This window comes from Acanthochromis polyacanthus, chromosome 4 (assembly GCF_021347895.1).
Source record: "Acanthochromis polyacanthus isolate Apoly-LR-REF ecotype Palm Island chromosome 4, KAUST_Apoly_ChrSc, whole genome shotgun sequence".
Lineage (NCBI taxonomy): Eukaryota > Metazoa > Chordata > Actinopteri > Pomacentridae > Acanthochromis > Acanthochromis polyacanthus.
Genome location: NC_067116.1, coordinates 44,692,326 through 44,709,817, shown reverse-complemented (window position 1 = coordinate 44,709,817; position 17,492 = coordinate 44,692,326). Strand labels below are relative to the sequence as shown.

General features: G+C 41.6%; 1 protein-coding gene across 1 annotated transcript; it reads left to right on the top strand.

Annotated features, from left to right (window-relative positions):
* Window positions 1-337: 337 nt before the first annotated feature.
* Window positions 338-13,567, top strand: rx1 (retinal homeobox gene 1). The gene is made up of 4 exons (XM_051947379.1): window positions 338-661; window positions 7,815-7,819; window positions 9,341-9,594; window positions 10,353-13,567. The coding sequence occupies exons 1-4, from the start codon at window positions 354-356 to the stop codon at window positions 10,830-10,832; spliced, it is 1,047 nt and encodes a 348-aa protein (XP_051803339.1). The 5' UTR covers window positions 338-353; the 3' UTR covers window positions 10,833-13,567.
* Window positions 13,568-17,492: the final 3,925 nt, after the last annotated feature.

The following is a 17,492-nucleotide window of genomic DNA, read 5'->3' as shown; positions in this document are numbered from 1 at the left end:
GAACATCTTGAAAAAAATGTTTGAATATTGGTTTGAGAACGTTCTCCTTCCTTTGCCCTCCTACTTTTACCATCATGTAGCATCATGAGGAAAACGTTCTGTACTGGTTTCATCAACAACGTCCCCAAAGCACCCTTAGAACATTTCAGGAGGACGTTCTACATTCGTTAACACACTTAATGGCCCAACAGCGTTCTCACTAAACCCTTTCAGAGTTCCTGCAGTTGTCTGACCTTTGAGCAGAACATTCTACAGCACAACTTCCCACTAAAAGCATCTTATAACACTATTAGAACCTAACTTCCAGCCGGTTCCTCCCTCTCCAGGCCCCGGCTGATCGCCCAGACGCTCGGATGCATTTGTCACTGGATACCATGAGCATGGTGGACGACAGCTGCCTCTCACCCTCCAACTTCCACGAGATGGGGAAAGGCGGAGGCGTCGCCGCCGGAGGCCGAGTCCACAGCATCGACGTCATCCTGGGCTTCAGCAAAGAGCAGGACCCCCTGATGAGTCCGGCTCCGGGGCCCCTCAAGGTGAACATGGACGGTCTGGGGGAAGCGGCAGGGAAGCAGCAGGAGAACTCTTCACATCCGTCCTACAGCGGACACCTTTCTGCTCTGAGGAGCAGCAGCAGCAGCGAGCAGCAGTACCACGGTGAGTCCAGCCGGGAGTCTCCTGACCCACACTGCAAAAACTCTAAATCTTACCAAGTCTGTTTGTCATATTTTTAGTCAAAACGTCTCATCCCACTTGATTTAAGATAAATTCACTAAAGAAAACAAACAAATGTCACTTGTTTGTTTATCTTGTTAAGTCGAACAATCTTGAAATTATCTTGTTTTAACCCTCGTGTCGTCCTGCAGGTGAAATGGATGCGTTTTAAAATTTAAAAATGTGGGAAAAAAATATATATTTCACAGTGAAAATTTCCACATTTTCAAAATGTTTTGAACATTTTTTTAATGGAAAAAAGAAATATTAAAAAAATGTTTCCTTCAGAACATTCAGAAAAAAAAAAATCAAACAAAATCCAGCGAATTTCGCTGGATTTTGGTTGATTTTTTTTTTCTGAATGTTCTGAAAGAAAGTATTAGAAGTTTTACTGATATATATGGAATCACTTTAGATATTCTTAGGATTTTCTGGAAGGTTTTTATTCTTTTTAAAAAAAATTTACATTTTTTTTTGCTTTTTGAATTTTTATTTCTTGCCAAATTTGAGGATTTCTTTTTAAAGTAAAACTTTTGAGGGGAATTTTTCAGGAATTTTCTTCCTGAAGATTGTGCAATTTTTTATATAAATTTGGGGAATATTTGCTGAGTTTTTTTGTTTTTTTTTCAGACAAGGAAACAATATTTTTTGGTGCCGTAAATGAGAAAAAGAGGAGGATTAAGACACCTAAACGTGACAATCCTGGTAAAATAAAGTATAAAATAAGTTTCCTCAGCTAATTTTAAGATCTCATTATTCTAAATATCACATCTTATTTCAAGAAATCTTTCCAAGATATTTTTCACGTGTTCTATTGGCAGATTTTTTCACTTTTTTCAAGATGGAAGTTGCTTGGAATAAGTTTTTTTTTCTTGTTTTGAGAGGGGCGTTTTTTCCAGTGCCCTGTTACTGAGCTTTATGAGGAGTTTCTGCTCTACATCATATAAAATATCGATCACACAGCAGCACCTGTGGCCCTGGAAGGCTGAACTTTAGCTTCAGTGTTTCAGACGTGTGAAATTAGGAAAGACAGGATTGATTTTGCAGCGGGGAAGTTCTGGTATTGATGCCTCTGTGCAAACATAATAAACCTTCAGACCACTTTATTGCTGACTATGGTCTTTGATGAGGCAAAACTAAACTTGTGGAAGAACCAGGAAAAAAAAGGTCAACACTGGCAATAAACTCCCAAAACCAGCACGATTTAGAGACTCAGAAAGCAGCTGCTTCAGTAAGGCCTAAAAATGAAGACTGACGAAAAATCCACAAAAAATATAATTTCTTTGATAAATTTAGGATCTGATCTTGATATTTTTCTCCATATAGGGTTAAAAATTACAACAAAAAAGAAGGAAATCTAATTAACCAAACAATGGAGCATAATTTTAATAGAAAATAACCCAAAAATAACAATAGTGTCATCAATGCTATGCAAGAATAAGACATTAGATGCCATTTTCATCATTTAAATTATTACTTAACAGCAGAAACAACTGCTCTGCTCTCGTCTGACCTCTTTCAACGAGGCTATTCCAGTTTCTTTGGATTACACATGCAGCTTTATCGTGCAGTTTGCATCCTTGTAATGTACAGATTGAGAACGGTCATGCTGCATACGGTTTCCTCGTAGCATTAAGTGAACCCTGCACTCTGAGATTTGAGGGATAAATCACAGGACAAGATGGTGCAGAGGGGTTTACGTCCCCAAGACCAATCCCATCCCCTTGTGGAATTCCCCTAATCTGCTGCTCTGTGCTCAGATTGGATTGTACAGCGGTTCATTCTCGTGTTATTGTTATCGCTCGGCCTCAGAATCAAATTTGTTAGATTTAATCTGGAGCTATTTTCACGTCAGGATCAGGCAGGTGGTTGGTGATTTGGTGGCAGAAAGAAACGGCAAAAAATAATAGATGTTATTGCCATGAACTGGTGGCAGATCAAAGCGATTCCTGTTTGGTTTTTGTTGGAGTAAAACTAAAGATATTATTCCTTTAAACGCTCTAAACATCACAGCATTGATTACAGCTGCTTTAAGTTATTTTTTTAAATTAAATGATGGTTTTTAAAGTCAACAATGAACCTTCATTCTTTACTAAAATAAGTTTAGTTTGACATTTGTACACTGTAAAACAGGAATTTAGTCAAATCAACTCATCTTTTCTGCTTTATTTAATGCAAATATGAGGTTTGCTCATTTTTATGCAATCAAAATTTAATTAAAATAACATTTTTAGATCACTTTCAAATTTAAAAACATGAAATCTTGGCTTGAAATGATGAGTTGAAAGAAGTTCAATCAACTCATTAAATTAAGTTTATAAGAAACAAACAGTGGGGTTGAAAAGTCTGGGGTCACTTAGAAATCTGTTTTTATTTTTGAAAGAAAAGCTGTTATTTCCCCAATGAACATACCATTAAATGAATGATAAATCCAGTGTAGACATAGTTAATGTGGTAAATGACTATTGTAGCTGTAAACAGCTGATTTTTAATGGAATATCTCCATAGGGGTACAGAGGAACATTTCCAGCAACCATCACTCCTGTGTTCTAATGCTACATTGTGTTAGCTAATGGTGCTGAAAGACTCATTGATGATTAGAAAACCCTTGTTCAGTTATGTTAGCACATGGATAAAAGTGGGAGTTTTCATGGAAAACATGAAACTCTCTGGATGACCCCAAACTTTTAACAGTAATCTAGGTCAACTTTAACTAATATAGAGCAACTTTAAATAATATTGTTACGATCCAACCTCTAGGGGGGGCTGGATGTAACTAAATAACCAGAGTGTTACTGGTTAAGGTAGATGAATTTATTGCTTAGTGGCAAATGGAACATAGAAGTGATAATAAAGAAGACTGGTGAGTGTTGCTAAATCAAAGAACAGAACAAAACCAAATGAAGGCTAACAGAGTGTCCAAACTTATCTAAACACACACAAAGTCACTGAACTCCCTCGCCAAACAAAAGTACATCAGCAACATCCACCACCAGAAACAAAAACGAATACAAAAGTGCAAAAACGAACTAAACAAAACTGGTGCCTCACATTCACTGACCACACAGGTCACAAACACTCACAAACCGAATGGCTTCTTCACTAAGTTGCTACCTGGAGCCTCAGACTCCAGCAGCAGCCAACAGAAGCCCAAAGCGTCTGTGGTACCCACCAACCCACCACACACATCACAGGAATACAACAAATTATCACTCACAGAGAGGCACCAGGGCGGACCGGTCACAGATACCTGCAGCCCAGACTAGGAGCACGGCTGCAGGTATATAGTCTGCAGGTGTGGTGATGGCTGGTCTGATTGGTTAGAGGAGGAGGGGAGCTGGAGGGCGGCCCAATCAGGAAGGCCTGGAGGCGGGGAGAACAGGACTGCAGTCATCAGGTGGAACGGTTGGGAGCTGGAGTTCAGAGAGACTCTGGAAGACTGAAAACATCCACAGCTGAACCCACACATGCAATCTGCAGCACAAAGGCCCAGCAGAAAACCACAGATACCAGTGCACATAACACATACAGAGCAACTTTAACTAATACAGAGCAACTTTAACTAATATAGAGCAACTTTAGCTCATTTAGAGCAACTGAAATAGGGATCAACTTTAACTAATAAAAAGCAATTTTAACTAATAATATCAACTTTAGTTAATATAGAGGAAATTTAACTCATTTAGAACAACTTTAACTAATGTAGAACAACTTTAACAGGGCAACTTCAACTCATTTAAGAGCAACTTTAACTTATATAGAGCAACTTTAAATAATATAAAGCAACTTTAACTCATTTTAGAGCAACTTTAAATAATATAGTGCAACTTTAACTCATTTAGAGCAACTTTAACTAAAATGGACCAATTTTGACTCATTTTAAAGCAACCTTAACTAATATAGAGCAACTTTGATGAATGGAGCAACTGGAGAACATGGAATCGTCTGGGTGACCCAAAACATTTGAACACTGTATGTCACTGGATGATTAAACTTAAAATCTTGATTTTATTGAACTTGTTTTCTTCGGTTCGGTTAATTAAACTCGGCCAGTTTTACATTTTCACAGGCCATAAAATGACTTTAATTTAGAGCAGTTAGCTGTTATTTGTAAGGACCTTCTGAGCTCTAATGAACTTTAACTGCTGCACAGTGCTTGTACCGGCGCTGTGAAGTGAACGAGATGTTCTGCTAGCCAGCGGGGAGGCTTCAGGCCGTGATGGCTGACAGAGCCGGAGCCGGTCACTGAACCAGACCTGACCTCTGCCTTTGTCTCCGCCTGGCCTTTGTCATAGCTGCTTAATGAGAGGTGGATAAATGAAGCCCCCGGATCCTGCCTGGCCGGAGCACAGACCACGGCGACCCTCTTTTATCTCCGTCAACACGTCCCATTAGCGGGAACGAGCTAACGTTTAGATTCATGGACGGCCGGCCGTTTCAGTGGAGCTCTGAAAGGACGGAGACGTTTTAGAGATCTTGTTGAAACTTTGGACACACTGTAAACGATTTTAAGTTCTTCTGCTGCATCAGAAACAGGAGTTAGCTGCACTCAAGTATTAATTGGTTGTGAAAGTGGAAATTGAATGAACTTGAGAGAACAAGTTGAATAAACTTGAGATATTAAGTTGAATCAACTTGCTAGATAGACACAGCGGGTTACAGACAGACTTGCTTTTGTATTTTTTTTTACAATTTAACCCTCCCGTTGTCTTTGCTTATGGGCAGCCCCCCCCCAAAAAAATTGTTTCCTTGTCTGAAAAAAATCCAAAAATTCAGCAAAAGAATTCCCCAAATTTCTGAAAATTTGCTAAACCTTCAGGAAGCAAATTCCAATAATTCCTCAAAAGTTTCATTTTCAAAAAAATCCCCCAAATTTGGCAAGAAAATTCTTGTAAATATTTTCAAAAAAATAAGTAAAAATCTTCCAAAAAAATCCTAAAAATATCTAAAGTGATTACACATATATCAGTAAAGCTTCTGATATTTTCTTTAAGAACATTCACATTGATTTTTTGTGAATGTTCTTAAACATTTTCAACATTTCTTTTTTCCACCATAAAATGTTCAAAGATTTCTCAGAAATGTTGAAAATGTGGACATCAGAAGTTTCACCGTGAATTTTTAAAAACATTTTTTCCCCATTTTTTCAAACTTTAAAATGAGTCAATTTTGACCAGCAGGACGACATGAGGGTTAAAGAGTTTATTTTTTATTTAACTTTTATTCAACAGCTGACACTCTAAATTCTAAACCTGTGTCTCTGTAAGTAATTCATTCAACTTAACATCTTGTGTTTATGGAACTTGTTTTCTTATGTTCAGCTAAATAAAATGAGCTACTTTTGCATTTTCACAACTAATTAATCATTTTTTTCTTCATGTTGCATTGAAAACAAACAACCTCAGCTATTACAGCCATTTTAATTCACCAGAATCAGTGCTGATGATAATGGATATTTGTGCTGAGATTCTACAGCATAATTAATTATGGAGACCGACTTGATTAATTAGAAACTAAATTTATGACCAATGTGACACCTTCTGATCACCAAGCAGCCAACACGACACAGTTAGATGGTTCTAAACACAATAAATGAAGTTAAAGAGTCAGATATTCTCTTTGGCAGTTGGTAGAGACCAAACATGGAGCTAAAAACGGAACATTAAACATTCAAATTTGTCAGATTAACAAAAAAATGACTTAAATTAATGTCATTGTTGATCTGTAAAGACCAAAAAGTTTATTTTACTGAAGGTTTAAAGTGCATCGAATGCTCAGAAAAAAACTCCCACATGGATTTTTTTGTCCAACTATGTGAGTTAGTGCACAAAAACTGCGTCCTAATCAGTGAAATTTAATATTTCTGTAGGTTTGTTACATCAGATCCCGACTGAAGGACATCTCTGCTGTCTGCTGATGTAACAGAACGACACAGAAAGTATTTAAAGTCCAGCTAACCTACTTTCTGAGTATTTAAAGTCCAGTGATAACCTGCTTTGTCAGTGATGTACATCCTCTGACTCAAAGCTGGCAGACGTCAGCTCGTCTGAAGCAGCGAAGACAAGCTGGTCTAATTAGCGGATCGTCATCTTTGGACTTTATTTAATTAAATTAGCTGCTTGTTAGTGTAATTCTAATTCGGTCAACAGTCCAGGGTTGACTTTGTTAAAGATCTCATTGTTTTCCCGGCAGCGTTTTCTGTTTTTCTTTACTGTCGAAGACGATGAAGAACTGACGGGAAGGAAGTTTAAACATTAGCAGCCATTAACGGAGCTTTGGATGCGTTTTAGGGAAAATAAATGATTGCTACTCATGTATTTATCTTAATTAATGCAATAGAATTAATAATTTTTTTATGAAGTACAAAAGTAGAGTTTTCTCTACTTTTCATTTGTATTAACAAATTACGACATAAATATCCACAAATACTTAAATGCAATAATAACCAGCTATAACATGTAACGATCCAGTAATAACATAAATAACACAGAAATAATAATAAAGATAGCTAAAACACAACCACCAGCACAAGGTTACAGAATAAATGAAAGTTAAAATGATTTTAAAAAATTATTAAAAAATATAAATTATTTAAAAAAATTATAAAAAAGACAAAAGAAACCAATGGAATTTAAAATTACATTCTGAAATGATTATTTTAAAAAATATATTTTTTATTTTACTTTGTTTTCTTGTTAGTAATAATCAATAATAAAATTGCAATAACAACATATTACATAATATGATTACATAAGAAACATTTTTAACATTTTTTCCTCCAAAAATGTTCAAAATTTTCCCCAAAATGTTAAAATGTGGACATCAGAAGTTTGACTGTGAAAATGTATTTTTTCCCCACATTTTCAAACTTTAAAATGGATCAATTTGACCCACAGGACAACACGAGGGTTAAACTTATTTTGAGTTTTCTTGTAAAATTCAACTCAAAACAAGATAATTTCAAGATTGTTTGACTTAAAAGATATTTAAGATGCATTGTCTTAAAACAAGTCCCTCCATCTGCTGAAATGTCACTTGTTAAGTGAATTTATCTTAAATCAAATGAGATGAGACGTTCTGACCACAAATAAGACAAACAGACTTGGTAGGGTTTAGAGTTTTTGCAGTGCACGAACAAAGAAAATTAGATTTCTCGGTACATATGCTGTGAAAGTCCCGCATGTTTTTAATTTACAGTATGTATGTTACAGCCCTTTTTCTCTCACAAAAAACACACTTCCACCCTAAAGGTTGTGTGTGTGTGGTGCAGGTTTATTTATCATCGTATTTTCTTTTCTTTAAGTCTGACACAGTTCAGTGGATTCAGTAACAAACCTGAACGTGCTGCAGCAGAGACACGGCCTACAGCTCAGTCCACCAAGAGAAAAGCAACACTTTTGTTTCCAAATAAGTTTTTAAAGACGGGGGAAGATAAATGCTGGAAACACATTTCCTAAATCCGATTAGGAATGTTTCTGAGCTTGGTTGAGCTTCACTGAGCTACAGTAGGCTATTGTTGCAGGTGTCAAACTGATGTCTGCTCTACTGGAAACTCAGCTGCATTCTTACTTTCAAAATACTGTTCCTTCCTCTCTAAAGACATAACTCTGCTCCACGGTGTCGCCTTGGTGATCTCGCTTTTCTCATTTAACCCCCATGTTGTCCTGTGGGTTAAAATTACCCATTTTAAAGTTTGAAAATGTGGGAAAAAACACGTCCACATTTTCAACATTTTTGGGAAATCTTTGAACATTTTTTGGTGGAAATAAAAAGAAATGTAAAAGAAAGTTTTTTTAAAGACCATTCAGAAAAAAAAATCCAGCAGAATGCATTTTGGTTGATTTTTTTCTGAATGTTCTTTACCCTGGTGTCGTCAAACTGACCTGTTTTAAAGTCTGAAAATGTGGAAAAGAAAAAAAAATCCCAGTGAAAACTTCTGATGTCCACATTTTCAACATTTTTGGGAAATCTTTGAACATTTTTTGGTGGAAAAAAGAAATGTTAAAAACATTTCTTAAGAACATTCGCATAAAAATCAACCAAAATCCAGTAAATTCGCTGAATTTTGGTTGATTTTTTGTGAATGTTCTTAAAGAAAATATGTATGTAATCACTTTAGATTTTTTTAGGTTTTTTTTTGGAAGATTTTTACTCATTTTATGAAAATATTTGCAAGAATTTTCTTGACAAATTTGGGGGATTTTTTTTTTGTTTTTGATAAAACTTTTACAGGAAACTTTTAAGCAATTATTGTGAATTTTCTTCCTGAAGATTTTGCAAATTTTCAGAAATTTGGGAATAATTATTGATGAATTTTTTTCAATCTTTTTTGTAGGGCTGGACCCGAATATCCCGAATATCCGAATATTCGTTTGTCCGCATATTAATTTTGGTATCCGAATATTCTCTGGGAAACCAGAGGAACGGATCTGAATATCCGGATCCGAATACATCGGACTTTACGGGGCGGAACGAATATTCGGATATTTGTCTTTACCAGGGCCCGAATATTCGCAGGCCAGAAACCACTATCCGGCCAGCCCTAATTTTTTGTTGCCCGTAAATGAAGACAACAGGAGGGTTAATAAAGCTATGAAATCCTAAATGACTCCCGTTTCCTGGACAGACACCGGCTTGTTCTCGGATAAGTGTGACGAGGAGCTGAGCGAGCTGAGGAAGAGCGTGGACAGCGATGAAGGAAAGTCTCCGGAGCCCTGTAAGGATGACCAGCCCAAGAAGAAGCACCGAAGGAACCGGACCACCTTCACCACCTATCAGCTGCACGAGCTGGAGCGAGCCTTCGAGAAGTCCCACTACCCCGACGTGTACAGCCGCGAGGAGCTGGCCATGAAGGTGAACCTGCCCGAGGTCCGAGTTCAGGTGAGAAGAACCACAAAAACAACAAGAAGGTGACAGTACCACCAGTAAGCTCCACAGAGATCCTTTGACTGGAAAAGTCCCCATTAGAATCAGAAGATTTTTTGTTAAGTACAAAAACTTTAATTTATTTAATAAAGACATGCAAAGTTTTACCTTCATACTATGAATATTTTTAGAGTTACAGGCCCTTAAAGTGCACAGAAGTGGGTCAAAATCTGCTTTTTCCATAATTTCTGAGCTTCATAACTTCATCGGTTCAGCAGATAGACACGGCATTTAAATTCTGTTAAAAACTGCAACCAGATCAGTTTTAAATCCACTCCATGTGGCACAATCTGAAGACTAACAACAAACGACCACGAGTAAAAAACTGTCACAAAGACGCACAAAACAACACAAAGCTGATGAAAAAAGTGACAAAAAACAGACAAAAGTGACCAGGATGAGCACAAAACAACAAAACCACACACCGAAAAGCAAATCTAAATCTTGTTTTTGGTAATAATAATTATTTAATTATTTAATTAAATTAAAATTTTACCTGTAATGACTTTAAGGGCCAGCAGGTGTCAGTGTGGAGCGACACAGCACAGGCACAGCGTCAGCACGGCCCGGGAGTGGGCCTGAACTGGGGATCTTCTTGCTGCAAGGCCAAAGTGCTAACCACTACAACGCTGTGCAGCCCAACTCTCAACTTACTTAAAGGACAGCACACAGGTTGTTCTCCTTTGCTTCGACGCTTCTTATTTCTCTTCCAGGTCTGGTTCCAGAATCGCCGTGCTAAATGGCGCCGGCAGGAGAAGATGGACGCCAGCACCATGAAGCTCCACGACTCCCCCATGTTGTCCTTCAACCGTCCGGCTCCGGTCCACTCCAGCATGGGCCCCATGTCCAACTCCCTGCCACTGGACCCCTGGCTCACCTCCCCCTTGTCCAGCGCCACACCGGTCCACAGCATCCCGGGCTTCATGGGTCCGGCTCAGGGCCTCCAGCCCGGCTACCCCGGCCACGGCTTCCTCAACTCTAGCCCTCACGCTCCTCACCCCCACTCCCATCCTCACCCGTCCATGGGCCAGGGGATGCAGAACATGGCTCCGCCCCCCTACCAGTGCCCGGCGCCGTACCCGGATAAATACCCGCTGGAGGACGTGGACCAGCGCAGCTCCAGCATCGCTGTGCTGAGGATGAAAGCCAAGGAACACATCCAGTCCATGGACAAGACCTGGCAACCCATGTGACTAGCAAACCTGGCGGCCCACGTGAGCAACGCCGGGATGGGAGAACTCGTTTTTTCGGAGTAAAATGTTGGAAAAGTTGACAGTGACATGTTCAGAGAGTGAAAAGAGTGGATTTGAAGAACTTTTTTTGGATGGTCTTTTTATTTTTTACCATCTCAAGGACGTGAAACCGACCCATGAAACCTGAAGTTTGTCGTTTTGAGCTGCCAAGTGTCCGATGCCCGTCCTCACACCGATATTTAGATGTTTAGTTTTCTTTCTGTTGCTCCTTATCGACCAGTTTTTACAACAAAAAGTACTTTTACAGCCATTAGTTGAATTCATTCTGAGTCACAAACAAGCTCTACACACATGAAAGTCATCGCAAAACCATTTTTTCAAAGTCATTTTCTGAGAAAAATGTTGGAACAGTCAACATTGACATGTTCACAGAGCTAAAAAAGTGGATTTGAAGAACTTTTTTTTGTTGGTCTTTTTATTTTTTTACCATCTGAAGGACGTGAAATTGACCCATAAAACCTAAAGTTTGTTATTTTAAGCTGCTTAATGTCGGATATCGACCCGTTTTTACAACAAAAAGTACCTTTACTATTAGTTGAATTCGTTCTCAGTCACAAACAAGCTCTGAACACAAATAATTTCTGCAAATCCATCTTGTGAACATCATTTTCTGAGAAAAATGTTGGAAAAGTTGGAAGCGATGTGCTAAAAAAAGTGGATTTTTTTATGTTGTTTTGTTTTTTATCATGTCGCGGACGTGAAACTGACCCATGAACTCTCAAGTTTGTCATTTTAAGCTGCCAAGTGTCCGACATCTGTTCCCCCCTCAATATTTAGGTGTTAAGTCTTGCCTATGTTGCTGTAAAAGCAAATAGATTCTCCATAATTGCAGCTTAGACGCTCCTAAATGCAGATTTCTGTCCTTGTCTACCACTTTTTTTAGAACAAAAAGTACCTTTACAGCCTCTGTTGAATTCATTCTGAGTCACAAACGAGCTCTGAACACACGTCGCTGCAAAACCATCTTTTCATCTTCATTGACGAGATCTCAATGAATGAAAATCGCCAAAATGTAGGAATTCTTTTCATTTTCGTGTTTTTTTAAGCTAAATCTGACATTCGCTGTTCGTTCTTTACTTTCTCCATTTCCTCCGTTGAGTTTGTGTTTTTACTAATTAAGCCAATTGTCAGATTTTCATGGGTCAACTGATCAGAGTCTCTGAGAACTTTGCTAACAATGAAGGTCTGGTTTGGGAAATCAAGGTGACGTCTCTTCCTGTACATTTCACCAGCTGGTTTCCATTTTATCTCCCAGTTTCATCGTGTTTTATTCCCAGTTTAGACGTTGGAGCCCTTAGTTTTGATACGCTGGTGTGACTGGAGGAAGGACTGCAAAAAACCCTGTAAAGTCTGATGGCACCTTCGTGGACCAGGACTGAGAATATACCAAAAATAATCTGCACAAATGCTTTCCTGAGTCGCTTTAACGAAGGATGGAGGTTTTAAAAGGACAGAACGACGGGTTTGGCTACAGCAGCAACCCTGTTTTTGCTTGAGTGGCTGCTGGAGGAGAAAACCTGTTGGCAGCTCGGTGTTGGGCGGCTGCGACTACGTGCAGGGCAGCAGAAAGAGCCCTGTGTGATGCGTCACCCCACATAGTTCACTCTTTGTTCGGCACAATTGATCCAAGTGTATCCTCTTTGTCTGGAGCCGAAGGGGGAGAAACGGTCTCGGGCTGCACTAAATAGGCCCTTGTAACCATTTTGTTATTGAAGTTTTTTTTTGTCTCCATCAAAGGAGAAGAAACGTGGATTGGAGCTGCGACGTTCATTAGCGACACAATATTGGTCTTTTGCCATCTGTTGCAGCTCCGATTGTCTTCAAGGTACAGAAGCTAAACAGATAACGCAGCTAGCAGGCAACGTCCTCCAACGAGTCCACGACTTCTGATAATGCTTCAAACTTTTACTCGCGGAACATTTTAGGGAAAGTTGTCATTTCCAACAATGTTCTTACTCAGCCAGCAGATAAAGTTCCCCAAACATCAACCAACTTTACCTACAAGTTCTACCAAATTTTCAAGTTTTAATCTAATGTTCACGGAAAGTTTTAGGGATATTTCTCATTTCCAACAATGTTCCTATGCAGCTGGCAGGCAACGTTCTTCAAACATCGGCTGATATTGCCCACGAGATCTAATAACATTTCAAAGTTTTACTCGCAGAACGTTTTAGGGAAAGTTGTCATTTCCAACAATGTTCCTACTCAGGGAGTAGACGACGTTCCCAAAACATCAACTAACCTTTCCTACAAGTTCTCTTAAAATAAATACTCGTTTTTCCAACATCTGCCCTTCGTCTGGTTGAGATTTTTCACTTTAACACCAACAAACAGTTGCAAGAACAGCAATCTTGAGTCGTTTCTCCTAAATGTGTTCCTCAGAGACGTCCTCTGGTTCTTCAGATCCCTGCTGGACCTCGACACGTTGACGTTGCACATTCAGAGCGTCTGAAGGACATTACTATGATATTGGGCCAAGAATAAGCCAAAGGTTAGAAAATGGACAAAGTTGCACTAGAACAGTTTTATTTTTTTTTGGATGTGAAAATGTCCAGGATGTTGTTCTACATGTCTTAGTTCTGTCTGTCTTAGTTTGTTTTTATTTGATTTTGTCTGCATCGTTGATGGAAAGAATGAAGATCTACTGAAAATAAATATAGTTTGGTAGAAATTCAGCCTGCAGTGCTTTCATGTCGACCCGTGCACTCGTTCCCACACAGTCACTGATTTTTTTTCTGCTAAGACTACAGAGCGATCCAAGATTACTACGGTATAATCGTTATCATCTGACATACATGGCAGAGACATTCTTTCTGGTGTTCCTCTGTCATGTCAGAGCTCTTTCTTCCTTCCTTCCTCCCCTCCCGTCCTCTGGGCTGCTCCACGGTTTGGTGGCAGGATGCCAGCCTGTTAGGAAGATGAGACTCCAATCAATCAGGGCTTCCCAGGGGGGCCTCCGACCGCAGGGCCCGGCTCCCTAATTGCCCCCGGGCAGGCGGGAAGGTCTTTGGGCTCGGCCGCTGAAACACATGTTCGGAGTGGGACCGCGGGCCGCCGGCCTCCCCAGCAGGAGAATCACTTTCCTGGACAGATGGAGGCCGGAGCAGACGTCACCTCGGCAGCATATGGACGAGCCGGCAGGAAGATGTTTGCATGATTTCTGATGTGGTTAGACGCTGCTTCACACTGATTTTTAACCCTTTTGCACTTGTTTTCATAGACTCAGTGAGAAACAACCTGTTTAACACGTTATCAGGATCTTTCTTACCAGTGTTTTATATTTTCATTTAAAAATGGCAACATGGAGATCTAGTTTTTAACTTCAAAAAGCATTTTTTTATTTAAAAAAAATAGTATATTAAGAATATCAAGGCTTTAAAAAATGGAAAATGATTTTTTTGAACTGGTTTTATTTATTTGTACAAAAATTTCCTGTGTTTCTTTTAATTACATAAAATGTCATTTCATTTATTAAGGACTGAAACCTTTTACCACATTATTTCAACTGTCATCCTACAATTTTTTTAGGTATATTATTTATGTATATTAATGATTGAAAAATGGCAAATAATTGATTAACTGTTTGTTTTTTGCTTTGTTGCAAATTTTCCCATAAAAAACTCATAAAATCACAGGGAAAAGGTAAAACTTTAATATTTTTAAGGCCAAGTCTGACCAAAATCCTTTTTGCACAAATAATTGATTGTATGTCAAAGAAAAATTATGTACATTAAGGACTGAATAATGGTGAATAACTTCCTGTTTTGTTAAATTACAGTTAATATGAAGTACAACCACAGTGAGAAGATATTTATAGAGAGACAGAGGGGGAGGCAGAGGGGGAGGCATGAGGGGGAGGCATGAGGGGGAGACAGAGGGGGAGACATGAGGGGGAGACATGAAGTGGAGGCATGAGGGGGAGACAGCGGGGGAGACATGAAGGGGAGGCATGAGGGGGAGACAGAGGAGGAGGCAGAGAGGGAGACATGAAGGGGAGGCATGAAGGGGAGGCATGAGGGGGAGGCATGAGGAGGAGACAGAGGGGGAGACATGAGGGGGAGACATGAAGTGGAGGCATGAGGGGGAGACAGCGGGGGAGACATGAAGGGGAGGCATGAGGGGGAGACAGAGGAGGAGGCAGAGAGGGAGGCATGAGGGGAGACATGAGGGGGAGGCAGAGGGGGAGGCATGAGGGGGAGACAGAGGGGGAGACAGAGGAGGAGACATGAGGGGGAGACATGAGGGGGAGGCATGAGGGGGAGACAGAGGAGGAGGCAGAGAGGGAGGCATGAGGGGAGACATGAGGGGGAGGCAGAGGGGAGGCATGAGGGGGAGACAGAGGGGGAGACAGAGGAGGAGACATGAGGGGGAGGCATGAGGGGGAGACAGAGGAGGAGGCAGAGAGGGAGGCATGAGGGGAGACATGAGGGGGAGGCAGAGGGGGAGGCATGAGGGGGAGACAGAGGGGGAGACAGAGGGGGAGGCATGAGGGGGAGACAGAGGGGGAGACAGAGGAGGAGACATGAGGGGGAGGCATGAGGGGGAGACAGAGGAGGAGGCAGAGAGGGAGGCATGAGGGGAGACATGAGGGGGAGGCAGAGGGGAGGCATGAGGGGGAGACAGAGGGGGAGACAGAGGAGGAGACATGAGGGGGAGGCATGAGGGGGAGACAGAGGAGGAGGCAGAGAGGGAGGCATGAGGGGAGACATGAGGGGGAGGCAGAGGGGAGGCATGAGGGGGAGACAGAGGGGGAGACAGAGGAGGAGACATGAGGGGGAGACATGAGGGGGAGACAGAGGGGGAGACATGAGGGGGAGACATGAAGTGGAGGCATGAGGGGGAGACAGAGGAGGAGACATGAGGGGGAGACAGAGGGGGAGACAGAGAGGGAGGCATGAGAGGAGACATGAAGTGGAGGCATGAGGGGGAGACATGAGGGGAGACAGAGGAGGAGGCATGAGGGGGAGACAGAGGAGGAGGCAGAGAGGGAGGCATGAGGGGAGACATGAGGGGGAGGCAGAGGGGAGACATGAAGTGGAGGCATGAGGGGGAGACAGAGGGGGAGACATGAAGGGGAGGCATGAGGGGGAGACAGAGGAGGAGGCAGAGAGGGAGGCATGAGGGGAGACATGAGGGGGAGGCAGAGGGGGAGGCATGAGGGGGAGACATGAGGGGGAGACAGAGGGGGAGACATGAGGGGGAGACATGAAGTGGAGGCATGAGGGGGAGACAGAGGAGGAGACATGAGGGGGAGACATGAGGGGGAGACAGAGGGGGAGGCATGAGAGGAGACATGAAGTGGAGGCATGAGGGGGAGACAGAGGGAGAGACATGAAGGGGAGACATGAGGGGGAGACAGAGGGGGAGGCATGAGGGGGAGACATGAAGTGGAGGCATGAGGGGGAGACAGAGGAGGAGACATGAAGTGGAGGCATGAGGGGGAGACAGAGGGAGAGACATGAAGGGGAGACATGAGGGGAGACAGAGGGGGAGGCATGAAGGGGAGGCATGAGGGGGAGGCATGAGGGGGAGACAGAGGGGGAGACAGAGGGGGAGGCATGAGAGGAGACATGAAGGGGAGGCATGAGGGGGAGGCATGAGGGGGAGACAGAGGAGGAGACATGGGGGAGGCATGAGGGGGAGGCATGAGGGGGAGACAGAGGGGGAGACATGAGGGGAGACAGGGAGGTGAGCAGAGAGGCTGAGGGAGGGATGGCTGCTCATCAGAGTTAATGATGGAGAAAATCCCCCAATTAGAGCGTTTTCCTGTGTTGCAGGATGAGTTCAGAGCGAGGTCCTCTGACAGGCCGGGGATTAGCGCCGGGCTGGGCCGGGCCGAGCCGGGCCGCGCAGACACTAACTCCCTGCTGGACGGCTTGGCGCTGCTCGGCCGGGTCGGGTCGGGGCTGCAGTCACAGCCGGGGGCCGGGGTAGGCATGCATGGAGCCGGAGCAGCACCACAAAGGAAGCCTGGGAAAAAGACAAACGTGAGAAAAGCTCTGATGGATGGAGGCAAACATTTGAAAAGTTCTGATGTAGACTGGAGAGGAAACCACTGGACCTGGTACCACAGACCAGGACCTGCATGACTGCACAACAGAGAAAAAATTACACTCTGATCAGTTGGTTGGCATAATGATGTTGCATCAACTTAATATTTAGTGCAATTTGAACACATTTCTACATTAGCTCATTTAAGGCTGAATTTGAGATGAAAGTGGCTTGAAAACTACATTTTTCTTCTTGTTTTTATGTTTTGAGTTGACATATTAATGTTGGTAATTGAATCAAATAATATTTTCTGTTCTTTAAACCCAAATTTCTGCATTAGTCGGCTTAAAATGAAATTCATGTTGAAGTAACTGTTGCATATTACTTTGCTTTTAGAACGCAAAATTACCTTTTTCCTCCTTTATTTTAGCTCTTCCAGAAGAATATTTGCTTAAAATATAGAGCGTTTCAACGGGAGATGCCAGACAGATAAATATGTGAGGATATTTTTCAAGCGAGCTCCAACATCTGAGTTATTTCGGTTCAGTGTTCCCAGCTTCTGTTTTTTACATCACAGTATTACAAAACAGAGCAGCTTCTAATCTGGAC